General features: G+C 41.6%; 1 protein-coding gene across 4 annotated transcripts in view; it reads right to left on the bottom strand.

Moving 5' to 3' along the window:
• Window positions 1-27861, bottom strand: part of arfgef2 (ADP-ribosylation factor guanine nucleotide-exchange factor 2 (brefeldin A-inhibited)) — a 79469-nt gene that overhangs the window by 44874 nt on the left and 6734 nt on the right. For 2 of the 4 annotated variants that reach the window (XM_060938133.1, XM_060938131.1), the window contains exons 3-16: window positions 23449-23572; window positions 23150-23296; window positions 20565-20744; window positions 17302-17554; window positions 17023-17178; window positions 13331-13446; window positions 11557-11690; window positions 7886-8120; window positions 7679-7778; window positions 7432-7571; window positions 5677-5785; window positions 5310-5499; window positions 5113-5224; window positions 4820-5025 (exon numbers count right to left, since the gene is read on the bottom strand). In XM_060938133.1, the coding sequence (XP_060794116.1) occupies window positions 4820-5025; window positions 5113-5224; window positions 5310-5499; window positions 5677-5785; window positions 7432-7571; window positions 7679-7778; window positions 7886-8120; window positions 11557-11690; window positions 13331-13446; window positions 17023-17178; window positions 17302-17554; window positions 20565-20744; window positions 23150-23296; window positions 23449-23572 (2202 nt within the window). Of the gene's footprint in view, window positions 1-4819; window positions 5026-5112; window positions 5225-5309; window positions 5500-5676; window positions 5786-7431; window positions 7572-7678; window positions 7779-7885; window positions 8121-11556; window positions 11691-13330; window positions 13450-17022; window positions 17179-17301; window positions 17555-20564; window positions 20745-23149; window positions 23297-23448; window positions 23573-27861 lie in introns of all 4 variants that reach the window. The other 2 variants (XM_060938132.1, XM_060938130.1) reach the window with 1 other exon arrangement.

Raw genomic sequence — 27861 nt, forward strand, 5'->3', positions numbered from 1 at the left:
GCGGTGCAGGTTTCAGTTTATTTACAGCACCGCTAGTTTGCTAAATTGAAAACCATTGAATCCCGAGCCTCATTTTTTCATTCTGCAATCTTGAAAATCATTCTGCAAAATGCAGACTGCAGACGGGTATTTCAAACACTGATAATGTAACGGCCTTGTGGGTCAGATATAATGCTAGAAGTGGTAAACTGTATTTTTTTTTATGTATTATTATAGCGGTTCCTCTTGCCTTAGTGTTAAAACTTGAGTGAAAGATTTGCCCTACCCATTGCTTTTTAAGCCGTAACTGGTCAGCATTTTCAGGTGGGTTTCCTGAAGGAAAGCAATAGCAGTCTTTAAATTTTTGAGATGAATAAATATTTTAGATCTTTTCATTGGACTATTCAGGCCCTTCACATTCCGAAATGTAAACCGAACTGCTAACCCCCTGCCACTGCCATCTCCTGCATTGCTAGTCATGGTCTAAAAGCGTCATGTGTGTCCCATGCACAGCCATATTTCTCCCTTGCCAAAAAAATAAATAAATAAATAAATAAATAAATAAATAAATAAAAATAAATACAGTCGGAGGAAAATGTTTGTACACCCTTTGGAATTTTTTACATTTCTGCCTAAATTGGTCATAAAACATCGCCTGAACTCTCCAGCAATCTTAAGAATGAACAAACAGTGTCTGCTTGAACGAAAACCACCCAAACAATTACATGTTATCATATTTTTATTGGCCATAAGATGGAAATATTGACAGGATAGGGAGGCATAAGTAAGTACACCCTTAGCTAAGGCTCATCCAAGAGCTAATTAGATGATTAAAAAATTTGACTCAGGTGTGAGCCAACCTGATGTCCAATCACTGAGGTGTGTCGTAAGCTACCCAACCCCACTGGAAAACCAGTTAAAAGGTGTGTTTTGATGAGAGGCATGTTCTGTGCATCATGCCTCGCTCAAAGGAGCTGTCTGAAGACTTAAGACACAAAATAATTGATTTGTATAAGGCTAAAAAGGGTTACAAAACCATCTCTAAGACCGTAGTGAAAGTTCATTATGTCTACCTATTGAAACTATTCTTTAAATTCGTTTCTTAAGACAAGGATTTTTTAAGATGTTACCTTGACAGTTTCGGCGATAAACTTCCGCCTTCTTCAAAGAAGGCGGCGGAAGTTTATCGCCGAAACTGTCAAGGTAACATCTTAAAAAATCCTTGTCTTAAGAAACGAATTTAAAGAATAGTCATCTCTAAGACCCTTGGTGTTCATGTGTCTACAATTAAAAAAAATTGTGCATTAATGGAGACAATTTGGAACGGTTGTTACTCTGCCAAGGAGTGGCCGCCCTGCGAAGATCACTCCAAAGGCACTGAGAGTCATCATCAATGAGGTAAAAAAAGAACCCAAGAGTGTCTGCTGAAGACTTGAGGAAATCACTGAAACATGCAGACATCTCTGTGGACACATCTACTATAAGAAAGACACTGAACAAGAATGGGATTCATGGGAGAAGGCCACGGAGGAAGCCATTGCCGTCCAGAAAGAACATTTCTGCTCGTTTGGAGTTCGCGAAAAAGCATCTGGATGCTCCTCAGCGCCACTGGAAAAACATATTGTGGTCGGATGAAACCAAAGTTGAATTGTTTGGGGGGGAAACACACCACATCATGTGTGGGGGAAAGTCGGTACAGCACACCATCAGCAAAACCTCATCCCCACCGTCAAGTATGGCGACGGTAGCATCATGGTGTGGGGGTGCTTTGCTGCCTCTGGGCCTGGACAACTGGCTATAATCAATGGGAAAATGAATTCTCAAGTATATCAAGATATTTTGCAGAAAAACCTGAGGCAATCTGTCAAAAAGTTGAAACTCAAGAGAGGATGGGTCCTGCAACAGGACAATGACCCTAAACACAGAAGCAGGTCGACATTAGAATGGTTTCAGAAGAACAAAATTCACATTCTGGAATGGCCCAGTCAAAGCCCCGACCTCAATCCAATCGAGATGTTGTGGCATGACCTCAAGAAAGCCATCCATTCCAGGCATCCCAGGAATCTTGCTGAATTGCAACAGTTTTGCAAAGAGGAATGGTGCAAGATTTCTCCTGATTGTTGTGCCCGTCTAGTCTGCAACTACAGGAAACGTCTGGTTGAAGTTACTGCAGCCAGAGGAGGGTCAACCAGCTACTAAATCAAAGGGTGTACTTACTTATGCCTCCCTATCCTGTGAATAATTCCATCTTATGGTCAATAAAAATATAAAACGCAAATGTTTGGGTGGTTTTAGTTCAAGCAGACACTGTTTGTTCATTCTTAAGATTGCTGGAGAGTTCAGATGATGTTTTATGACCAATTTAGGCAGAAATGTAAAAAATTCCAAAGGGTGTACAAACATTTTCCTCCAACTGTAAAAAAAAAAAAACCCCACACTACTAGCACAAAGCACATCATTCCAGTCCTTACAATAATGTGCAAAATGAAAATGAGAAAAAAAATAAAAGGTCCAGTCATTAACCCTCCCCTTAACCAAACCTCCCCTCCTTTCTCTACCAAACAGGTAGCACGCAGGATTCGCCCTTCTAAACACTTCCAACTACTCACCATTATCTTAAACTCTGCTCATGAGAGCTCCAAATTCTTAATGAAACGAATAAACTCCAAAACAAAATAAAAATAAAAACTTGTTCAATGTTCCACCTGTCGATCAGAGCATGCAATTAGCAGAACATGCCCCAACAAACCTCAGCAGTCTTGAAAAAGTCACTGGTAGGTCTAATAAACGAACCTCAGGCTAACTAGACAAACGTGAACCATTGCTATTTGCTATTCATCAGGTCTTCATAACATAAATGTACCAAGATTAATCCTCGTGCACAGCCTCTGAAGCGTCAGTTTTCTCACCCAGCTGGGAATTGAATGCCTCCGCATCCAATGGTGTCTCGAACAGAAAAGTCTCCCCTTCATGAGTCACCCGGAGGCGCGCAGGGTAGATTAGCCTGAATTGTATTCCTTTCTGGTAAAGAGCTGCTTTAACTTTCTTGAAAGCTGCGCGTTTCCTAGAGAGGATTGCACTTAGGTTGGGGTAAAACCTTAAAAGTATTGCCCTTGTATTGTAGCTCGTTCTGCCTGGTCCAGCATAGTACCCACTCCCGGTCTTGATATCTGTGGAACGCGACGATGATGGGCCTGGGAGGTTGGCCATCCTTAGGTTTCTGTGTTGTGGCCCGGTGAGCTCGATCCAACTCCGGTGGTGCTGTAAACACCGGATTCCCAATTTTCTCATACAGCAGTGTGGAAACAAATGTTATCGTGGTTTCGCTTCCTTCTGGTACATTTATAATCCGAAGGTTTGCCCTCCTGGAGCGATTTTCCAAGTCGTTGATGCGGTCTGCCAACGTAGCATTCGGAGCCTGCAACTCCGAGATCGCTTTCTTTGCTTTAGACAAATCCTCAAAATTTTCACCTGCTGTGGTCTCTACAGATGCGACTCGTTGCCCAAGTGTATCCGCCAATTCCTGGAAGTTGGCTATCGATGCTTGAATAGGTGCTAGAGATGACTGAATAAGTGCAGCCATGTCTTCACGAAGATATTCACATTGCTTTTCTATTTCGGCTGCTAGCAATACAGCAAGTTTGTTATTAGCAGCCTTAGTCGCCATATTAGCCACCTTGGTACTGAGAGTTTGCTTTTTCTCCTCTTTCGGTTTCTGCGAGCCTGGCATGTTTCACAACCAATATTTCTCGACAAATAGGATCAAGTGAAAGAACTGAACCGTTAATGCAAGAATGTATATAATTGGAGTTTAAAGGTAATTATATTAAAGTTGTCAGGAGCTTCTCATCCACACGTCTGCCCACTACATTTCCAAACCGGAAGTCCAATTGGTCAATTTTATTTGTAATTATGCCACCAGTATCCTAGGTTCTCAAAATAGGAGGGGGGGGGGACCCTCTATTTAGCCCATGTTAAAGAAATGACACATAGTTGATCGTCCTTTAAAAAAAATGTATATTATTTTGCCATACGATACATGTTGTGAAGTGATATGTGGGTGAATAGGCTTAAATACCAGCTGGAATATATGGTCTAATAATAATTCTCATCTCAGCCAGATTTACTGTGCTGCACCGCATGCCCATGCTGACTTGAAAACTTGTGTGCACAAGGGGAGACTTGACGTGAGATTTAATCATAGCCTCCGCTTATGACCACATTGACAAATCCTGAGCTTTGCATGGAAATGACCACACAACAGTTTTCTGTCATACATTCTTTTTATAAACGAGCGCCAGTGTCGGGTCTGGGGGAGAAGACGACGACACAGGTATGGAGCTTGGCAATGAAAACGGTGGGCGTACAGCCAGTCTATAGCCTACTTTGTGATGTGGTGACGCTTGCTACGAGTTTCAGCAATTTCTGAACCAAGCAGTGAAATTTCCCATGGTCTTGTCAATGTCTCAGGACAGGATGTACCCAAAATTTTCTGCCCCCCCTTTTGTAAAGGAATAAGCACCAACTCATCACTACTTGTCGACTCCATTGTCACAGGATTGTTTTTGTGGAATGTTCACATAAATCATTTCACATTTAATGTGAATATTAAATATTGTGTTAAATTAAATCAACCATTTTTTCACTTTTGCATTGTTTATTCATGTCGCGCTGTAGATGTACAGAACTTTGGTTTGTTTCTTGTGTCTGACTATACAAGTCTACAAAGTAGCTTTCCCAGACAGTCATAAAGTAAATTAATTAAAAGGCTAGGTTTACACTATGGGCTGCTGAGTGAAAAGACTTGCTGTATTCATGGTGAACTCCATTAGACACTCACCCCTGATTGCACTCCAGATAGCGCGCTGCAAATTTCTCCATGAGCCGATCGATTTTCTGCGCCTCCCCAGGCAGCCTGAAGCCTTCGAGGAATATGCGTAATGCCGACACAAAGTCCTTGCCACAGAAGTCCAGTTGGTCCACGTAACAGTACATCACCTCCTTATTGAACTTGGCGTTCTCACCGAGGAACTCCCCAACCTGAGTCTTATCAAAGGAAGCAAGAGGCGAGCTGAGAACATGAGAGATTTTAGCAAAGCAAAGGCAGCAAATGGAAAATAAAAATACACCTACTGTATCAAGTCTCTCCTCCTGGTGCAGGAACTGAGCGATGTCCTCAGCAGAGGGTCCCAACATGCCTTGCTCCTGCAGGTACTGCACACCCCTTTTGGGCTTTTTATTAAATCTAACCAGAACACATGGTGGAAATAAAAGACATTACAGTTTGAACAAGGCTAAAAAAAATGAATGAAAAGAAAAAACAGACTTACAGCTCAATGCCGTGCTCAATAATCTCTTTCTGCTGTTTGATAACCTCATACTGTTCAGGGTGGTCAGGCTGGGAAGTCTGAACACTTGAAGACATGGCTGAGTCCTGAGAGCTGATACTGTCTCTGCGAGAGGACAAGTGTTCAGGAAGTTTAGCTTCTACTCCCTCTCCCTCAGCCTGATGCTCCTGACCTACACATACACCAGAACACAGCAGAGTCCATCAAAACTGTCAATGAAGTAGAAAAAAATAAAATAAGAAACAGCACTGCAGACATCGGAAGCACTGAAGGTGGTATAAACCACCATGCAGAATCAACACAGCAAGAGAAAAAGTCCTTAAATAGCCTACAAAGGACATCTTCTCACCTAGATTGGCCTGCAAGTTAGGGTTGACGTACAGGTCTTTGCTCCACTCCACCATGCACTTCAGAATAGACACAAGGCATTCTAAGCCTTTCTTACGTAAACTCAGCTCCTGCAAAACAAACCAAAATCTGAACGACATGAGCTTCTCCAACTAACACATCAATTTTTTTATCTCATCTCATTATCTCTAGCCGCTTTATCCTTCTACAGGGTCGCAGGCAAGCTGGAGCCTATCCCAGCTGACGCCTATCCCAGCTGACTACGGGCGAAAGGCGGGGTACACCCTGGACAAGTTGCCAGGTCATCACAGGGCTGACACATAGACACAGACAACCATTCACACTCACATTCACACTTACGGTCAATTTAGAGTCACCAGTTAACCTAACCTGCATGTCTTTGGACTGTGGGGGAAACCGGAGCACCCGGAGGAAACCCACGCGGACACGGGAAGAACATGCAAACTCCGCACAGAAAGGCCCTCGCCGACCACGGGGCTCGAACCCGGACCTTCTTGTTGTGAGGCGACAGCGCTAACCACTACACCACCGTGCCGCCCAATTTTTTTATATACAATATAATTAAAAAAAAAAAAAAAAAAGAGCGAGAGAGAGAGAGACCATTCACATGAAGAAATAGTTCTGAAAACTACACTCTTTACCGAAACACTCCTTTCGTACACATCACAACCACATGTGAAAAAGGAGAATGAAAAAACAAGAAATTTGCATTTAAAGATTGCATTCTCGCTGCAATGCAGAACCACTACAGATATTTGACAGCCAGTATCTCTTCAAACTGAATTTATTAGTTTTAGGTCTGTTTTGCCACCTGGCACGTAGCTATCCAGTGACCAGTCTTTGGGAGGCGCAATGCCACTGGCTTAACCACATTTTGAGTAGTGTGACAACAGCTGAGGTATTTTTAAAATAATGAAGTTAAAGTTGCCAAAAAAAAAAAAGGCTGACTGTTTTTAAGACTACAGTTGTTAAATGGGCTCTTGAGCAAACATTATCTTCGGCATAGAAAAGGTTAAAAATTAAAAATCACATTACCATAACGTGGGCGGCACGGTGGTGTAGTGGTTAGCACTGTCGCCTCACATCAAGAAGGTCCGGGTTCGAGCCCTGTGGCCGGCAAGTGCCTTTCTGTGTGGAGTTTGCATGTTCTCCCCGTGTCCGCGTGGGTTTCCTCCGGGTGCTCCGGTTTCCCCCACAGTCCAAAGACATGCAGGTTAGGTTAACTGGTGACTCTAAATTGACCGTAGGTGTGAATGTGAGTGTGAATGGTTGTCTGTGTCTATGTGTCAGCCCTGTGATGACCTGGAGACTTGTCCAGGGTGTACCCCGCCTTTCGCCCGTAGTCAGCTGGGATAGGCTCCAGCTTGCCTTCGACCCTGTAGAACAGGATAAAGCGGCTAGAGATAATGAGATGAGATGACTACCATAATGTTTTGGAAAAAACACATTTATGGTTTCTGAAAGTAGATAATGCAGAGAATGTTACCAGCAGAAAACTCCACTTTTGGCCAAACCCCAATTTTTTTGGATGGTTTTCCAGAATTCAGCCACAGTGACATTCAATGGGCTTTCCCCAGATTGCCTCATGCTTAAGTAGATTAACTCACCAGAGTCAAGTCTCCCCTGCCCCCCTTCATCTGATACTGTACATGCTAGTTTTAACTAAAACCTTTGAACTTAGCCATTTCTCCAAATACAGCAAAGCTTAAAACAGTAAGACAGATGAAGGGAATACCTGCAGTGGTGTCATCCCCAGCTCCTGCCCACTCCGACCCTGAGCAATTTTTGACAGATCATTCACCAGCCGCTCGAAGATATTGGCTGCATTTAGGTCACAGTCATAGTTCACGTAGATATCCACCACACACTGGGCATCTGAGAAAAAACAGAAGAGACCGAACTTTTTCATAATGAGTGAGCATAATATGTATTTTTTCATAATTAATGTAAACAGGTCATAGGCCAAGAAGCAGCATGAGTACCTGCACAAATGCGAGTCAGTGTTTGGATGACCATCCATTTGTGCTCGAAAGAGCTTGTAGACGTTTCCAGAATAGTCAGGAAAATCTCTCTGAAGAACACCTGACAAAAGCCAAAGAAAACCGATGAAAAGTTTGATTCACTTGTATCCTGTATCCAATTCTGAAGATACAATCAATTAATTGTGTCTGCCTTTATTCTTTTCTTACCTCAATCTGCATCTTAAGGTGCACTTTAAAATGGGAGAGCAGGGTGAGGAAGATGGCTAGAGAGAGTTCAAACACCTCAGGCACAGAGGAAACTCCGTTCTTAGACAGCGCCACACACAAGTATTGTTTGATAGCGTTCACGAACATCTCATGTGTGCGAAACACAGGGCCGGCCCCTTGAAGCACTGACAGCAGCAACTGGAGCGAGACCACCTTAGAGCGTAGCTCATGAGACCTAAAAGTCGGAAAACATCACCACCACTTAAAAAAAAATAATAATTCTTTAGGATCATCACTCCACATTTTGGGACTTTGAGAAGCAACTTTCATGAAATTACCAAACGTATGCCGTCTCACAAAAAGCTGACTTCTGCTTGAGCTGTTTTTTGGATGGCCAGTAGATTACTGATGACCTGAGTGAGCTAACATAATCCAACAATCAAAAAAGATCTTTAAAAACAAAAATTTATTAAAAAAAACATTTTAATTTAAAAAATAAATAAATAAATAAATAAATAAATAAATAAATAAAAAACCAAAACAAACCACCCAGCTCTAAAAGCATGGGCAACCTGCGTCTTATCTGGATTCTGACAGCAACATTCAGTACTCAGCATAAATCACTGACAGCTCTTGCGTAGGCCAGATAAGAGAGCACTGCAGAACTTCCAGGGTCTCATGACAAAAGCACGTGTACATACTTTTTCCCAACCTTCGAGCTATTACAAAAGGTGATAGTAGATACTGCACACTACTAAGTGAGGTCATTATCAAAAAAAAAAAAAAAAAAGATTAATAGGTTCTTGGCAGTTTTTGGTCTCAGAGACTGGAAATTGAGACAGATCTTTCTTCTGTGCATTGGTTCGAATAAGAGGTTCCCCCCCTTTGGTTTAGTAAAGCAGAAAGCTGACAGCAGGTGTTTAAGGCATGTATAGCTGTATGCTATCTGCATTTACATGGAAATTAATGATGTGTCCGAGAGTGGAAGTATATATAGGTTTAAAGTACAGGATGAAGAACAGAACCCTGGGGAACACCACAGCACGCTTGAGACCTCAAAACACAAGTGCCAAAGGCAACATAGTATTCCCATAAAATGTCAAATAGGATCTACAAAGTTTGCTTGAAAAGTTTGTGAACACTTTAGAATTTTCTATATTTCTGCATAAACATGACCTAAAACAACATTAGCTTTTCACACAAGTCCTAAAAGTAGATAAAGAGAACCCAGTTAAACAAATGAGACAAAAATATTATACTTGGTCATGTGAACCTCTGGGATTAGCAGGTAATTTGAAGGTGAAATTAGAGTCAAGTGTTTTCAATCAATGGGATGACAATCAGGTGTGAGTGGGCACCCTGTTTTATTTAAAGAACAGGGATCTATCAAAGTCTGATCTTCACAACACGTTTGTAGAAGTGCATCATGGCACAAACAAAGGAGATTTCTGAGGATCTCAGAAAAAGCGTTGTTGATGCTTATCAGGCTGGAAAAGGTTACAAAACCATTTCTAAAGAGTTTGGACTCCACCAATCCACAATCAGACAGACAGATTGTGTACAAATGGAAGAAATTCCATTGTTACCCTCCCCAGGAGTGGTCGACCAACAAAGATCACTCCAAGAGCAAGGCGTGTAATAGTCGGCGAGGTCACAAAGGACCACAGGGTAACGTCTAAGCAACTGAAGGCCTCTCTCACATTAGCTAAAGTTCATGAGTTCATCATCAGGAGAACACTGAACAACAATGGTGTGCATGGCAGGGTTGCAAGGAGAAAGCCACTACTCTCCAAAAAGAACATTGCTGCTTGTCTGCAGTTTGCTAAAGATCACATGGACAAGCCAGAAGGCTACTGAAAAAAATGGTTTTGTGGATGGATGAGACCAAAATAGAACTTTTTGGTTTAAATGAGAAGTGTTATGTTTGGAGAAAGGAAAACACTGCATTCCAGCATAAAAACCTTATCCCATCTGTGAAACATGGTGGTGGTGGTAGTATCATGGTTTGGGCCTGTTTTGCTGCATCTGGGCCAGGACGGCTTGCCATCATTGATGGAACAATGAATTCTGAATTATACCAGCAAATTCTAAAGGAAAATGTCAGGACATCTGTCCATGAACTGAATCTCAAGAGAAGGTGGGTCATGCAGCAAGACAACGACCCTAAGCACACAAGTCATTCTACCAAAGAATGGTTAAAGAAGAATAAAGTGAATGTTTTGGAATGGCCAAGTCAAAGTCCTGACCTTAATCCAATCAAAATGTTGTGGAAGGACCTGAAGCGAGCAGTTCATGTGAGGAAACCCACCAACATCCCAGAGTTGAAGCTGTTCTGTATGGAGGAATGGGCTAAAATTCCTCCAAGCCAGTGTGCAGGACTGATCAACAGTTACCGCAAACGTTTAGTTGCAGTTATTGCTGCACAAGGGGGTCACACCAGATACTGAAAGCAAAGGTTCACATACTTTTGCCACTCACAGATATGTAATATTGGATCATTTTCCTCAATAAATAAATGACCAAGTATAATATTTCTGTCTCATTTGTTTAACTGGGTTCTCTTTATCTACATTTAGGACTTGTGTGAAAATTTGATGATGTTTTAGGTCATATTTATGCAGAAATATAGAAAATTCTAAAAGGGTTCACAAACTTTTCAAGCAAACTTTGTAGATCCTATTTGACATTTTATGGGAATACTATGTTGCCTTTGGCACTTGTATTTTGAGGCCTCAAGCGTCTCTCTATTAACTCAGAGATAAATCACTTGCCTGGATATAAACTCTTTTTAAATGGTTTTGGCCAGAAATGCCCAGTGAGAAAAAGGAAAACTGGGTTGTCCAAGTTGTTATTAAGGAGTCTAGACGAGACAACCACCCAAGCGCTATGCTCATAACACATGTGTAGGACAATAATTTTACAATTAATACCATACTGAGCCATTTTAATCAAGGACACTTTCTGACTCCATCTGAATTTCTAATGAAGCAGAGCTGAAATGCACCTCAAACCGGTCACAGAACTTGAAAGGCTACACAAACTCCAGCTTCACTTCAGGTGTGTGACTTCATGCCCATATTTCACAACAGTCTGACATGCTGAACTGGAATTGTTAGTCACTAACAATCAAAGACCCAATATAAAATTTAATTATTGTTAAATAACCTGTAAAACTACTCGTTTATACAACCCTGCCAGAAATTCAACACAAACTGCAATTATTTCTCTGCAGCACATCTTCTAGAAGGCCAGGTTTGGTTGTAAACTACTGGCTCGTATGTACCTATGGAGGAAAGTGTAAAAGGGTTCAGGGTGTACACACAAGGAACAATTGCCTTGTACCGCTCCCGAAAGTGACTGCCCCCCCTCACTGGCTTACACTCACATACCGCTTTATGTTCCAGTCAGCTTTACTCAGCGACTACAATTCACGTTCATCAACCAGACCCGTTATTAACCCAAATATTCTCCAATGAACTGAAAAGTGAATTCTATAGTGCTCAAGTTCCGTGCGGGTAGCGATCACACTGTGGATGAGTCCAAATGAACTGCACCGCACCTGAGCACAGAACGCAGTGATCACACTAATCAAGCAAGCCGGACTTTGGGGTCAAACTTGCTCGAGTGCAGTAAGGATCACCTAGTGTGTGAGTATACCCTTAATGTCTCACTTGGGGTCTGGTGGGCCATCAGCCAGCGGCTTCATGGAGAGTTTGCAAAGGGAACGGAAGACGAGAAAGGCATCTTTCTGAAGGATGTGAGAGAAGCGGGCAGCTGTCTGCGTGCTCTGCATCACCTCAGTCTCCTGCACACAAAAGCCAAAACACACCATATACCTTATTTCCAATTCTGCATCAGTAAAAATGGCTCCTTTAAAGGCATTTATACAATTAAAAAAAAAAAAAAAAAAAAGGAGTATGAGAATACATTTTTTTTAATTTAAGACTCATGAAATTGTAAAAACCCACAGAAAATGTATATTAACTAAAAAAACTTTATCGGGATGTTTAAAAATAAAAATGAAAAAAAAAATAAAAAAGGTGTTGTGGGTTGCTTGTAGTTTGTCTGAAGAATGTTTGAGTTTATACAGTAGATCAAAGCATCCTTACATCAGCTCTAAGCTCCACCTAAAGATGGTTCAGAAGCTACAAAACCTGCGACACCAGTAAGCATGCAGCTTTGTTGCTGAGGGTGTTACCTGACAGTTTTAAAGATTATGCAAAAAGTTATTCATCACGGTAGTCCACTGGATTTCTCATGCCCTGGTTTAGACTCCAGCATTTTATCAAACTAAATCTGCATTTACCACATCAGATCTGTAATCATCACAGTCGTTTTTAATGCTTCACTTTATACAAAATAAATAAATAAATAAATAAATAATAGTTGTTGGGGCAGTCAAGGAAACAAGTATTTGTAGAAGGCATTCACAAATCTGTTACTCAAATATATTTATTTCAAGGGCGGCATGGTGGTGTAGTGGTTCGCACTGTCGCCTCACAGCAAGAAGGATCTGGGTTCAAGCCCGGTGGCCGACGGGGGCCTTTCGGTGTGGAGTCTACATGGGTTTCCTCCAGGTGCTCCGGTTTCCCCCACAGTCCAAAGACATGCAGGTTAGGTTAATTGGTGGCTCTAAATTGACCGTAGGTGTGAATGTGAATGTTTGTGTGTCTCTACGGTATGTGTCAGCCCTGTGATGATTTGACAACTTGTCCAGGGTGTACCCCGCCTCTTGCCCATAGTCAGCTGGGACAGGCTCCAGCTTGCCTGCGACCCTGTACAGGATAAGCGGTTATGGATAATGGATGGATTTCCCCCCACCAGTGATGGGATCCCCCCCCCAGGAAGAATCTGTGAATAGATTTTACTATTGTAAAACACCCATCCTGTGATACATTTTCTATTAAGGCCATTATATTGCCACATATAACATTTAAAAAAAAAAAAATTATATACATTTCCTGCCCCAACAACTGCACTTTCACTGTTTATAGTCATTTCCTTTAAACAGGCTTTCTGGGCTGTTTTCCACATTAAATAAAGTGGCAAAATCCTTGTCTGTTGGCTGCAAATGTAGTAGAGAGATCTACGCACTGTAGATTAAGCTGGAGATTTTTCTTTTATTTTTTAATGCAGTAACACTGCAGCAAGTTTCTTGCATGCAGCTTTTATGCATGTAAAATTACAAAAGCAAAAGTTTTTCCACTAAAGAAAGAGAACATCCAGGCTACTGTTATTCCCTTAATACACAGAGTTCAGAAAACTCAAGGGCTGAGTAACAGCAAGGAGACTTCGTGAAAAACAATTAAGTAGATAAACTGTAACCTTGACTGGAAGCCACAAGAGAACACAAGCATTACTAAACAATAATAAACTAGCAAATCTCCAAGGCTTAAGAGTCAAGCCAGAGATATAACCAAATAAATGTCTGTATTTGTAACAAACCAGAATATCTGAGGACACAGACGTTTGGTCATCCACAACACCATTCATTTGCTGAGCGTCTGTCCTGGCCGTAGGGGGTACCACTTTGGACTCGGAGTCCGAATGTTGGTCCAAGCCTACTGAAGCAGAAAGAGTAGAATTAGTGAAAGATCACATATGGACCTGAAATGTCATGTACACAGCATGATGAGAACACTGAAGTCATGGCTCCCAAAGTGGGGTCTGTCATGCAGTCAGATGTTTTATGTTTACATGTTACAATGCTAGAAAGCACAATATTATTTACGAAAGCCGAGAGAGGCCCTTCATATAATCCTTTTTTTTTTTAATTCACCTTGTTATCCCGAGATAACGACATAATTAATTCAGGATCTCGAGAAAACAAAATTTTTTTCATGATCTCGAGTAAACAGCCGAGAAATGGTTCATTCAGGTGCGCCAAGAGACTTGTGATATGCTGACTCTGGGGCTATTTCTCATTCTGTATAGATGCAACTTTGGTCATTAGAATGTCTGGAATAATCGATCACCTAATAAGGCAATATTTTGATCAGGGGTTGACACAGGGAGAGATTGCATCAAGTCTTTTAATAAGGGATCATTTCAAAATTAGTCCACGGCACCTCTTCAGAAGACTAGCCCTCTCTCTCAAGGCATCGTAAAAAGCCATTTCTGCTCTGTTACATGTCCGCCAATTTCTAAGTCTTCGTTGTCTGACCCACAGGGGGCGCAGCTCTGCTAGAAATCTCCGCTGTTTTCCCAAGATCATGAAATAATTGTTTTGTTTTTTCGAGATCACGGAATAATTGTCTTGTTTTCTCGAGATCACAGAATAATTGTTTTGTTTTCTCGAAATCTCAAATTAGTTGTGTTGTTTTCTCGACATCCTGAATTAATTATATGTCGTTATCTCGGGATAACAAGGTGAATAAAAAAAGATTATATGAAGGGCCTCTCACAGCTTCCGTAATTATTATTAAGAATCTGACTGTTCAAGTTAGTTGGTCCAAGTAGGCATTTAAAATAAAAAATAAAGGGGGGGGGGGCAGTTTGGACCAAATGTGGGTGGCACGGTGGTGTAGTGGTTAGCGCTGTCGCCTCACAGCAAGAAGGTCTGGGTTCGAGCCCCGTGGCCGATGAGGGCCTTTCTGTGTGGAGTTTGCATGTTCTCCCCGTGTCCGCGTGGGTTTCCTCCGGGTGCTCCGGTTTCCCCCACAGTCCAAAGACATGCAGGTTAGGTTAACTGGTGACTCTAAATTGACCGTAGGTGTGAATGTGAGTGTGAATGGTTGTCTGTGTCTATGTGTCAGCCCTGTGATGACCTGGCGACTTGTCCAGGGTGTACCCCGCCTTTCACCCGTAGTCAGCTGGGATAGGCTCCAGCTTGCCTACGACCCTGTAGAACAGGATAAAGCGGCTAGAGATAATGAGATGAGATGGACCAAATGTATTGTAAGGATGGAAATTTTAGGCAAATGCTTCAAGGCTCAAATAAATAACAGAGATATTATGGCATACATTTAAATCCTAATATCTGAGCAGCTGGATTATTTTCAGGGACTAGGAAATTTACTTTAAAGTTGTCACTGGACCAAAAAAAAAAAGTTTGAGAAACACTGATTAAATGTACAGCATGTACCAAATTACTTTTTGTTGTTAATACAGAAACCTGAAAGTAAACGTTATCAGGGAACCAAACTATGGGACTAGATGAATGGCGTCACTAATGAATTTTACACGAATTATATTTGCCTAGTCCAACTACAATAATAAAGCAGAACAAGTAGAACCTGATCAACAGGGATGCCTCCAACAAGTCTAATCCCTCGTTACAAATTTGTGCACCTTTTGAAAAAGCCTTAAAATATACTTGATTGAAGTATACTGTAGAAAGACTATTTCAGACATTTGACCTTGACCCCATTTGGATCAACTGCTAAATCAAATCAGTTCATCTGTTCGTCACAATGAAAATTCCATACACATCCTTCAAGCATTTAACCATTCATTATTCATAAATCATGCTAACGAGAAACTTGGATGGATGCAGGTACATATAGACAATCCAAAAATACAGCCACAAACCAGAAAATGTTGGGATGGTATGTTGAAATTTAAATTAAAACCGAGAACAATTATTTGTAAATAATCTTTGACCTGTATTGCACTCAAAACAATACAACAGCACATTATTTGATGTTTTACCTCATGAATTTTATTGTGTTTTTTTTTTTTTCAAAATAAAACACTCGTTTCAATTTTGATTCTTGCAACACATTTAAATCAAAAGTTGGGTCAGTAATGCATTTACCACTTTATAATGTTGCCACTCCTTCCAAAGACATGCAGTTAGGTTAACATGGGGCAGCCTTGGGCTGAGGTGCCCTTGAGCAAGGTACCGAACCCCTGACTGCTCCCCGGGCGCTCTGGTGTGGCTGCCCACTGCTCTGAGTGTGTGCGCATGTGTTCACTGCTTCAGATGGGTTAAATGCAGAGGATGAATTACACTGTAAAGTGACGAATAAAGGTTTCTTCTTTTTCTCACAACACTTAGCGTGTTTAGGGACTGAAGACTCCAAGTGAGGAAGCGTTTCAGGCGTTTTGTCATCTCATTCTTCCTGCAAACAGGTCTTAAGGTGTGAAACGGAATGGGTATGTCATGGTCATATCTTTCATTTCAAAATTTGTCACACGTTCTCTATTGGGGACAGACGGACAGACACCCTCTTCTTCCACAGCCATGCCTTTGTAATGTGTGCAGAATGTGGTTTTACATAGACTTGTTGAAAGATCCCTGGAAAAGATGTCTTCAAGGCAGGATATGATGTTCCAGAATCTCAATTTACTTTTCTGCATTAATGCTGCCATCACAGAAGTGCAAGTTACCTTTGCCAAGGGCACGGACACAACCCCATACCATGGCAAACACTGGCTTTTGGACTTGTTGCAGATAACAGTCAGTGTGATGGCTCATCCCAGATGCTTCCAAGCCCAGCAAAGTTGATAGCACTTCTGGACATAAGGTTTCCTTTCTACACAGTAAAGTTTGAAATGGCATTTGTGGGTGTAACTCTGTACTGCAGTCCTTGGCAAAAGGTTCACCAAAGTAATCTCAAGCCCATGTGGTTATATCAGCTATAGATGAATGACTGTTCTTGATGCAGTGCCGTCTGAGGGATCAGGGATCACAGGTGTTTCAGCTTAGGCTTGTGCCCTTGCCCTTTACACATTAAAATTCCTCCAGATTCCTTGAACAGTTTAACGACATTATGCACCATAGAGGATGAAATATCCAAATCCCTTCCTTTCTTTTTAACCATTTCAATTATTTTCCCCCCTCACACATTTATTGCCAAACTGAAGATCCTCAATACATCTTTGGTCAAAGACTAGGTGTTTCGTGAATACTAATTTTGTGCTAGCCCTGTTGACATCACCCATTTAAAATCATGGCATTATTTAATTGTTTTACGTCATTACTAGCCCTGAATTGCAATGAAATACAAATAAATTTAGAAACTCACTCCCCCCCATTTTCCAAACCTTCCCAACTTTTTCTGATTCGGTGCTGTATAATCATGACCTCGTGGCAGAACCATATTAAAACATCATGCAATTACTGCGATATGGAAAGTTCTCATCAGCACGTCTATCTTCATGTGGTAAAATGAGTACAGCGGCCTGCCCCTCACCTCCCTCCACAGAGCTCTCGCCCAGGCCACTGTCTGGCTCGGCCTCCTCCTGAGCCTCTGAGGTTTGTTCTGTCTCAGGCTCCAGATGACCCTCCTCTCTCCCACCATCCCGCTCTTGCAGTGGTTTGGGCACAGAAGGATCCGACTCCTGCAGTTCTGGACCAACACATTAATAGGATATTATCAAGCAAAATAAATAAATATGAACATCACAAATAACTGTTGTACATTCAATGCTTTCAGATAGCATGACCCCAACCCCCCAAAAAAAGGCGGCACCTGGTTGAGAACTTTTGGTTGCATTCTGTTCTTGTGCAGCTGGTTCCTCTTCTGTTATTGGTCCCTCTGACTGTCCGTTAACGGAGGTGTTCTGAGGAGTAGGGGGTGCAGATGCAAGTTCAGGAGGGCTCAGAGAGGGCCCTGGAGGCCCGTTCTGTGGGGACGGTGTAGGCGAAGTGTTTCGGGAGACTGCGACAGGATTCGGAACCTGAAGTCGCTGTCTCTCTTTCTCTGCTTCCTGGGCCTCGAGTGCCTAGAGAATGCATTCAATTATAACAGGGAACTTAATAGATTTTTAGAACACCAACTCACTTTTTTTGGGGGGGGGGGTCCACAAAAAGGGACATCAGAGTATTATAGAACACAGGTGGTGAATTCTCTAATCTGATTAATCTTCTATAAAACCGTAGCATTGACAGTTCCAGCTAAAAGGCAAAATCGTAGGTTTATATTAATGCACTTGTTCCAATATGTTCTCATTTCTATAATCAGTACTCGATTACAGGATCAGATGATCCACAATAATCTAAAGCTAATGATAAATGAATAAAACCCAAAATAATTGTCTCAACTATAAAAGCATTAAAAGTGCAATGTGTTGTACATTAATAATCATCAATACTGGTTATAAGAATAATAAAAACATTGGGATGTGCGGTTACATCAAAATTATCAACTTCAAGGTGGTACCTTTGCTTTGCATCAGGCTACAGCATACTAACACATCACTGATTACAACCCCAAATCAGAAAAAGTTGACACTGTATGTAAAATGATGATTTCAAAAAAAAAAAAAAAAAAGTGATCTCTACATTACTTTGACTTGTATTTTATTGCAGACAGCATGAACAAGTCATTTCATGTTTTGTTTGGGTGGTGGGGGTGTTTCCCAACATCTTTTCTCATGTGTGCATCATACACACACCATTTAGGGCTAGCAATGACATAAAGCAATGAAATAATAATGACGTTTGAAACAGCTGATGTCAACGGATGATTGTAATCATGATCCATCCGGGAAAGGCTTGGTCTCTGAGGAGCAAAACTGGGCCAAGGCTTTCCAGTTTGTCAACAAATGCATGAGCAAGTTACTGAAATATTTAAAAACAAATTTTCCTCAAAGAAAGAAAGGAAGGAATTTGGATATTTTATCCTCTATGGTGCAGATCATTAAACGATTCAAGAAACCTGGAGGAACTGTGGTATGTAAAGGGCAAAGGTGCAAGCCTAAGCTGAACACCTGTGATCTCTAAGCCCTCAGACAGCACCGCATCAAGAACAGTCATTCATCTACAGCTGATATAACCACATGGGTTTGGGATTACTTTGGCACACCTTTGTCAAGTACTACAGTACAGAGTTACATCCACAAATGCCAGTTAAAACTTTACTGTATAAAAAGGAAGCCTTATGTTAACGGTGTCCAAAAGTGCCTTCAACTTCCCTGGGCTCAGAGGCATCTGGGCTGGACCATCACACAGTGGAAATACACACTGTGGTTCAGATGAATCAGTATTCAAGGTCTTTTTTTTCTGTAAGAAATGGATACCGTATGCTCTGGACCAAAGACGTAAAGGACCATCCAGACTGTAACCAGCAACAAGTCCAAAAGCCAGGGTGTGTCATGTTATGGGGTTGTGTCAGTGCCCTTGGCAAAGGTTACTAACACATTTGTGATGGCAGCATTTATGCAGAAAAGTACACTGAGATTCTGGAGCATCATACGCTGCCTTGAAGACGACATCTTTTCCAGGGATATTTCAACAAGACAATGCAAAACCACATTCTGCACACATTACAAAGGCATAGCTATAATGGAAGACAAGGGTACCTATCCCCTCTTTCCCCAATAGAGAACGTGTGGAGAATTTTGAAATGAAAAATGACAGAACGACCCATTTGCAGGAAGAATGGGACAAAATAACACCTGTGAAATGCTTCATCAGGCCATTATTAAAAAATTTTCTGTTTCCGGTCCACCGGCCGGGTGAGTGCCGTTTGTGCGGTTGAAATTTTTTTTTTAACGCCGGTTTTTCGACATTTTTTTTCGGGTTCATAAATCTAAAATCGAACTTGACATTACGCATTCCGCACAGAATATAGAATCGAATCAGCTCTGCGCATCATGCGCCGTGCGGCACAAAAAAAATGGCAGCCGCCATGAAGGAAGGAGATCCGGAGTTTTCAAACATTTGCTTAAGTGTGAAATCGCAAAATGGTATTCTAGCGAACAACAAAATAGTAAAGATTCAGAAAAACAAAATCATTCAGTGTTGCCACTTTGTGCTGGTTGTAAGGGTCGTGGCAAGCAGTCCCTAAAACGTGGACCTAAAAACACAGCTGCAGCTGCAAGAGCAGCAAAAAAATCTAAAAAATAAGCATGTTAAAGTTTATTTACATTGAGGTTAAAATTTGTTTACACTGAAGTTTCGCTTGTCATAGTTTCAAAGAACAAAAACCTGAAAACACTGGTAAATTATCAGTTTCTTTGCACTCTTACATAAAAATTCTGAATGTCAAACAAGTGCAGTACAAAGTTTAGTGTTCAAAACATTTTAAGTACCTTTGTAAAAGTTTTGCAAATATTGCAGTCAGCATTTAAAATGCTAACTTAGTTTTTGTACAAGTTTCAGTTGATTAAACTGTCATTTTATTAAATGTGTCTGCTTTTGTAATAAAAAAAGTACTGAAAGAAAAAGCAAACAGCATTGCGATTTCTTATATATATATATATATATATATATATATATATATATATATATATATATATATATATAAATAAAAATATAAAATAAAAAAAAAAAAAAATCCCTCCCTCCCTACTGAAAAAATTTTTTGCTCACCCGGTGGACAGGAAACGGATTTTTTTTTTTTTAAGGATGGCCTCACTTGATGTCTTCAGTCCTGAAAGATGTTTCCAATGTTTTGAGAAGGAATGGCAACATTATAAATTGGTAAATGGTTTACCACTTTTTTCCCCACAATTTTTTTTGTGCATTGCAAGTATCAAAATTGAAATGTGTTCATTTTTGGGGGGAAAAATAAATAAATACAAATACAAATGAGGTAAAATATCAAATGTGCTGCGTGTAAGACAGGTCTAAGATTATTTACAAATCATTGTTTTAGGTATTAATTTCACCATGCCGTCCCAACATTTTCTGATTTGGGGTTGCGTTTTCTAATACTAAAATGCTGCAAGTGTTTTATTCCTTATTTTACCTGCCAGCTCAGTGAATACTAAAGTTCTGACTTATACTAACTGCTTGGTTCTCCATGCGTGCAAAAATGACATTGAGCATCTGAGTTAGTGTGGCCTTGGCTGTGGTCTGGTTGATCAGGTTACGGCTGGCCAGGTAGATGTTGTAGCAAGTGCGCACGGTCAGCAGAATTGTCCCCTCATGTATCTCTATATGAGGAGACGTGACTGCAGTCAGGAGAGCCTGAGAAACCAAACAAAACAGCCATAATGAAACCAGAAAGTTTAAAATGACCTCCAAGTCCTTCAGCATCTACTTGAATAATTTAAAGGTAGGGTTAGTTAGAACATTGTGTATGCTATTGAGTATGTAGTATTTTTAAAAAGATATTCATTTACAGATGCCATCATATGTACAAACATTAACCAAAAAGTACAAAAAAAAAAAGTCTCGTGACTGTCCATCGCTTCAGAAAGCCTCCCTCCATGCGCTCGTGTTCAGGCGTTCATGCTGATACAGCATGTGTTTTAGAGGTGTGGCTTTGGAGGGAACACTGAAGGGACAGTCTGAACGTTTGAATTTTGGCTTTCAAAACAGCATTTATGGGAAAGCTGTGCCAAAATTATTGACTACACCTTTAATTTTATTGAGAAAAATATGATCCACAAGCAATACCAAAGCCATGGCTCCTAATTATAATCTTTCCTAATGTAATGAACTGTACAAGCAGTGGCGTGCACAGATAGACACGAGGTGGTGCTCAAGCACCTGCCCCTCTGCCCTCTGTCCAAAAAAGTGCCCTTTTGAATTTTTTTTTTTTACAGTTTACTGAGGCCAATGTCGACATGATCTTTTAGAAAAGCCGCGGCATTAAAAGCATGTATGAAAATAATGTCCCGATGTGTGCCCCCTCCGCACACACACCGGACCTCTGTCTCTCTTGCTCTGTCACGTGAACAAGCGTGCAGTGCATTCAATGTGAGGTTGCAGCAGCATAGCGCCCTGGAAGCCACGGCCTTGTCGTAGCGCAGACAACACATCGGGCAGTCAGTCAGTCAGTCCTTCCCCTGCCCCACCAGCCAGGTAACAGATGAATCGAGTGAAAATGTATTGTTTGCCCTCTAAAGGCCAATTTATGCTGACAACCCAGTCCTCGCAGATAGCGTCACAGACAGTGTATGCGTAGCCCCCCCACCTTCGCAGACGCTCTGCGCGCACCTCCCAAAAATTGTGACCACCGCAGAAGCCTCGCAGACAGCGTCGCAGACAAGAGGGCTCTGATTGGTCCACTCTACATCCGCTGTACACGCACTTCCGCTTCCCTACTTTCCCGGTTTGGTTTGTTTTCACAACCGGCATTTTTAAAAGCATGAGCGAAGATGGAGCAGCATGAAGAGCGGTTGATTGAGGAAGTACGTACATCTATACGACTCCAGTTCTAGTCATTATAAGTAACCGGAGGATAAACACTCCACTAACCACACCCACCAACTACTCCTAGCAACTTCGCGCCCCCTTGCGTTGTGCCGGTGAATAACATCGCGCACGCCTATTATCCCCGCTCAACAATAAATTACAACTGTCTGCGAAAAGCTATCTGCGAAAGCCTTGTCGCAAGAGCATGCAGAGGCCTTAAGCCCAAGCTGTAATTATTTTGTCGTGAAGTAGCCCGTCGCATACAGAAACAACTGCACATAAGTATTATATTTTTTGCTAGACCATTTTCAGATTTAGGAAAACAAAAATTTCTTTTTCTATTTTGTTCAACTAGAGATTCCTGGCAAAGTCAAAAAGCCTCGATGTAATAAATTAATGTTAAGTGGTTGTTTTACACCTTTAAAAACTAAAACGGGGCGGCACGGTGGTGTAGTGGTTAGCGCTGTCGCCTCACAGCAAGAAGGTCCTGGGTTCGAGCCCCGGGGCCGGCGAGGGCCTTTCTGTGTGGAGTTTGCATGTTCTCCCCGTGTCCGCGTGGGTTTCCTCCGGGTGCTCTGGTTTCCCCCACAGTCCAAAGACATGCAGGTTAGGTTAACTGGTGACTCTAAATTGACCGTAGGTGTGAATGTGAGTGTGAATGGTTGTCTGTGTCTATGTGTCAGCCCTGTGATGACCTGGCGACTTGTCCAGGGTGTACCCCGCCTTTCGCCCGTAGTCAGCTGGGATAGGCTCCAGCTTGCCTGCGACCCTGTAGAAGGATAAAGCGGCTAGAGATAATGAGAGAGAGAAAGAGAGAGAGAGAGAGAGAGAGAGAGAGAGAAAAAAACTAAAACGGGTCAGTGGCGACCCGAACACAAGAGGAGGGTTCAATCTCAGACTTTTATAATAAGGTGTTCCACATGCGCAAAAAAGTGCCCTTTTTTCCCCCCAGAGCACTTGCCCCCCAAAATGTCTGTGCACGCCACTGTGTACAAGTCAGAAGAGAATCTAATAGTTATTTAACCTGCCTTAACTACAAAACTAGTATGATCTTTGAGAGTCGAACTCAAAGGGATTATAAAATGTAGAGTAGCATCACTGAGTTCCTACTTTTGTGTTTATTCTGCAAGCATGCTGTACATCACACTGGTGACCTTTACAGGATCGGCCCCCATTATCCATCCGGCAAGCAATTTTAAAAAAATAAAAAATAAATCATTGGGCGCTCTCACTTTTATAATCTGGAGCTGCACTCCTTCGTCAGTTTGTGGACCCTGAAAACAGTTGCAGATAGTCTCTACCAATCTGTCAATCAGCCGTTTCCCTGGTGCACCGCTGTCCGGTGCATTACCCGTGATATGGCCATAAGCAATAAGTTTCTATAGGACACAGGAAGTTCAGGGTTAGTATCATGCCACAAAAAAAGCCTGTTTAAGAGCAACATGACAACCTGAGTGCATTACATTTGCAAATTCATATAAACCAACATGCAAAACAAGATTATTGTACTAGGTATGAGAATATACAATACCTGCAAGCAGTCCAATGATGTACTGACAATACGTGGAGACTTTGACTGGCATGCCAGCTCGAAGGGTAACACATACTTGTCAGCTTCGATGTAATTAGCTTTGGGAGGAACAACAGTACCATCCCTGACAAATTTAAACATCAAAAGAATAGTTAAATGAATCAAGCTGTGTGTTCCAACCTCTATCATAAATAAAAAATAATTAACGGTTTAGGGAGTGGCACCCAAAGCACTTCCTCATTAGTTTACAACTTCAGCTGCATAAATTCTTCATATAAACACACACAAAATGTACAACCAGCCACAGTGCCTCAAGAGTAGGGATGCATCATTGTTTTTTGGTACTCATCAGTACCGATACTGATACATAAATGAGCAGCGTACTTAGTATTACGCAATCGGGGAGTCACAGAACACTTCACTTCACTGTACTTGTTTGCTGCCGTGTGCTCCTGGTGATAAACTCCTTGTCGGAAGTTTAAAATCTCAAGGCATTTAAACAGTATCTTTGCTCGAGTGTGCGACAGGGTGCCCAACCTGCATGCACAGAGCAGTATCAGTGCGTACGGTCATTAAAAATGAACGCAACGTGTCGAATTGCACCTTGACTCTTGAGCTAAATGTAGATGCTGGAGAGTGAGAGGAAAGAAAGGCTGTGCGTCTCAGTGCTCACAGAATTTAAGTTTATTTTGGGTTTTCTGAAATCAACACGGGGTCAAAATTATATATTTTTGACCATGTATGTACATACACCCACTTAGATTATTAATTCAGTGGTGCTGAAAGATCCAAAATGGTGATTCACAAACAGCTTTACATACTTTAATGATGCAGCTGGTAGCGTCTCTGTGCTATAAAATGGGTTTGTTTGACAATTGACCAATTATTGGGACATGTAGCCACTTTGCCAAGGTCTGGGGAAAAAAAAATCCAAATGGTCACCCTCAGCTGAGAGAAAATAAAAGTTCAGGTGGTCAGGAAAATCCCAGGAACCACCAAGGCACAGACCTGCTGGAACACCTGTCTCACTGTCTACAGTCAAGTGAGTTTTACGTCGCCATACGCTGAGGGGCCGCCCTAGGTGTTCTCTCGAGACCCGTTGACCTGTCTTTTCGACGGCCAATATTAGAAGTTGACAGGTAATTTTCTGCAATGACTGGCTTCAAAATTCCCATTCAGGGATCCTTCAGAGCACATTGTGCACGCGTTTGGGACCCAATCATTTTGGGAAACACCTGATGCTGACTTGAGCACAATCAGCACATGCATGCAAGGACACTTTTCACAGAGTCTTTGTGATGCATTCTGTCAGGTATGTGGCGGTAGACGGATCTAAGTGCAGGAAGAGAGTGTTTGTTAGCAGGTGTGGTATTTACAAAAATGAAACTGAAACAGGGTCATGAACATGGCTACAAATAAATATGACAGTGATAATGATAATACTTCACAAAGCCGCTGTGTCCTTACATGCACGTGCCGATTGCTCTCAAATCAGCATCAGGTGTTTCTCATAACGACTAGCTCCCAAGCGCACGCCCAACGGATTCCAAAGGATCCACGAACATACACGCACTAAGACCCCGTCCACACGTAGCCGGGTATCTGCTAAATCGAAGATATTTTTCTACGTTTTGGCCTGTCATCCACATGAAAACACATCAAAAACGAATATTTAAAAAAACTCCGGGCAAAGTGAAGATTTTTGAAAACTCCGTGTATGCCTTTTCGTGTGGACAGAGATAACCGGAGGTTTGCGTTTTAGAATGTCACAATCTGCGCCAAAAAAATGACAACAAATCTGCCCTGACGTCAAACGTGCGACCTTTGTTTACTGCAGAAGCCAGATTAAGCATGGACTTAAGCTAGCCGCACACTACGGCGATCCACGCGGTACCGAACCGACCCATTTCAGAGCCGACTCCCGACTGTTGACGAGTGCAGTCGCGATTGAAGCGACACGTGACAACTTAATAGCTTTGTGATTGGCTATTGGATATAGTTACTGTTAAATCCAACACTTGAAGATGCTACAGGCTGAATTACAAATGACACAACATGGAATATGTAGCGCACTATCTAAGCTGCATGAGCTATTATTTCCAACCTTATATAGGGGAGTTAAAGCGATTTGGAATTCAGCCACACAACTTGAGCAGAGTGGCTTTCCAGCCCACTGTGTCTATGGATAAAGCTTCAGTCTATGGAATTACAGTATATACCTGCATTAGGTGCTACCAACACATATTTCTCGCGCTAGAAATTGTGTTTAATGATGTTACGTGTTATATGCGAAAGATATGATTGGCTATTGCTAGCGACTCTCGCCGATCAGTCTGGCTCCCGATTAGTTTTTCGAATCGGCTGTGAGATGAGTCGGTACCATCGAAAACTAGTCTTTAATTACGCCTGACTCGCGACTTCAGTTGGCTCGGTACGCTGAAAATTGGCGTAGTGTGCGGCTAGCTAAAGAGTAATGGATCGGAGTAGTGCCTTGAAAGCGTTAAATTATTGTGCAGGTGCTATTTACATGTTTAATTTTAGAAGCCCAACTACTGCTCCAAGAGCACAGGCGAGGATTTGGGGAAATAGCCATCTACAGGTTTGGAATGCTTATGAATGTGATTGAAAACGCAGATGTTCGGTTATGTGTGGAAGGGATTTTTTTCGAAGACGAGGTGGTGTGGATAAAACATTTTTATAAACGGAGGGGGGTAAAATGTTCGGTTTTAAAAATACCCGGCTACGTGTGTACATGGCATAAGTCTCAGTCAAGTTCAGGCTGTGCCGAGCCGCTGTGTTCTTCATGTTAACGTCACTGGATAAGAATGAGCACCTTGCTCCAGGTCTAAATAATTTTTTTTTAAAGAATTCTTACCTCCATGGAAATGAAGTGAGTACATCATGGGGTTTTTGACCTCTCCATTCGACAGAGTCCCACTGAACCCCTCCCCCCCATTTTTCCCTTTTACGTTGAGAAATCTCTAGCACCCCCCCAATGATGAATTACTTTTGGTAAATTAAAATAAAAAAATCTGATGTCTTTGTTTCATTCAAAACAATTTGCACATCCAAAAACACCGCAAAACCTTCCCATACCGATCAATCACAATTAGCTCAACCGAATGAAGCACTACAAGCGTGCCCCGTCATGGCAGCACAGTTACCATTGCTATGGGGTCAGGTGACGGTACAAAGTCTCTATTAGAGAAAATTTTTCATGTAGCCTCATCTGAGGCATGTGTGAAAGCTCTAATACTTATTTACCTTTAGGCACAAAGGCTACATGTGCTATAAAATAAAGAATTTTCTTGAAATTATTTGAGTTGACCAATTCCTTTTTCAGAAATTCACTACCTAAAAACACCCTATTTTAAGAGCGTCTCTCAACTGCTTTTCCATGCCAAGATTGCACTAGAAAACCCCAAATTTGCTTCAAGAGTTCGAAATTTTCTCATGCCCCAGACCCCCCTAGCAGACGCCCCTGCCGACGCCTTTCTCTCAATTTCTAGATAATACCCTGGGGCCACCATCCAAGAAAGAACCTCCTACTCCAAAATCTACACCTTCAAGCTCAACTAAAGTTTGCAGCTGACCACATGGACAAAGAAAAAGCCTTCCGGAGAAAAGTTTTATGCCCAGATGAGAAAAAGTTTGAGTTGTTTGGCCACAATAACACCAGAGGTATGTTTGGAGGAGTAAAGGGGAGGCGTTCAACCCCAAGCAAACTGTACCAACTGTTAAGCATGGCTAAACAAAATGGATAAAATAATAAAAAGAGGACTACCTGAGAATTCTTCAATAGAACTTCAATCCATCAGGCGGTTAAAACGTGGACACAACTGGGTGTTCCAACAGGTCAATGACTCCAAAGACGTCAAAGCTGGTTGTGGAATGGATAAAGCATGACCTTCCCAAATTCCTGGCCTCAACTTTATTAAAAATACGTGGGCTGTACTTAAAAATCAGGTCTGTGCCTGGACGACCCAAAAGAGTGCTCAAATATCCAAACGGAATTCTGCCAGAAGCCTGTTGATAGCTACCAAAAGCATCTGGTCAAGGTGAAACTTGCAAAAGGACATTTAACCAAATATTAGTTGTGTTGAATGTATAATTTTGACCCTGTGTTGATTTCTAAATAAATTAAAACTTGTGCACCAAAGACCGTATGTGGTATGTGATGAGTGTATGTAAACCTCTGACCATCACAAAGTATCATATGGTATGAGGTTGGTACTGTACGAGTAATTGAGCACGGTCGCTGACTGATACCCGATACCAGCATTGATAATGCATCCCTACTCAAGATTATATCGTATGCTCTGGAAATCCACACACAGGTGTTTTAAGTAATGCTTCATTTGTACATCTTTTTAGCTCAAAGACATGGGAAGGAATAGTGTGATCCGAGAACAT

Source organism: Neoarius graeffei, chromosome 13 (assembly GCF_027579695.1).
Source record: "Neoarius graeffei isolate fNeoGra1 chromosome 13, fNeoGra1.pri, whole genome shotgun sequence".
Lineage (NCBI taxonomy): Eukaryota > Metazoa > Chordata > Actinopteri > Siluriformes > Ariidae > Neoarius > Neoarius graeffei.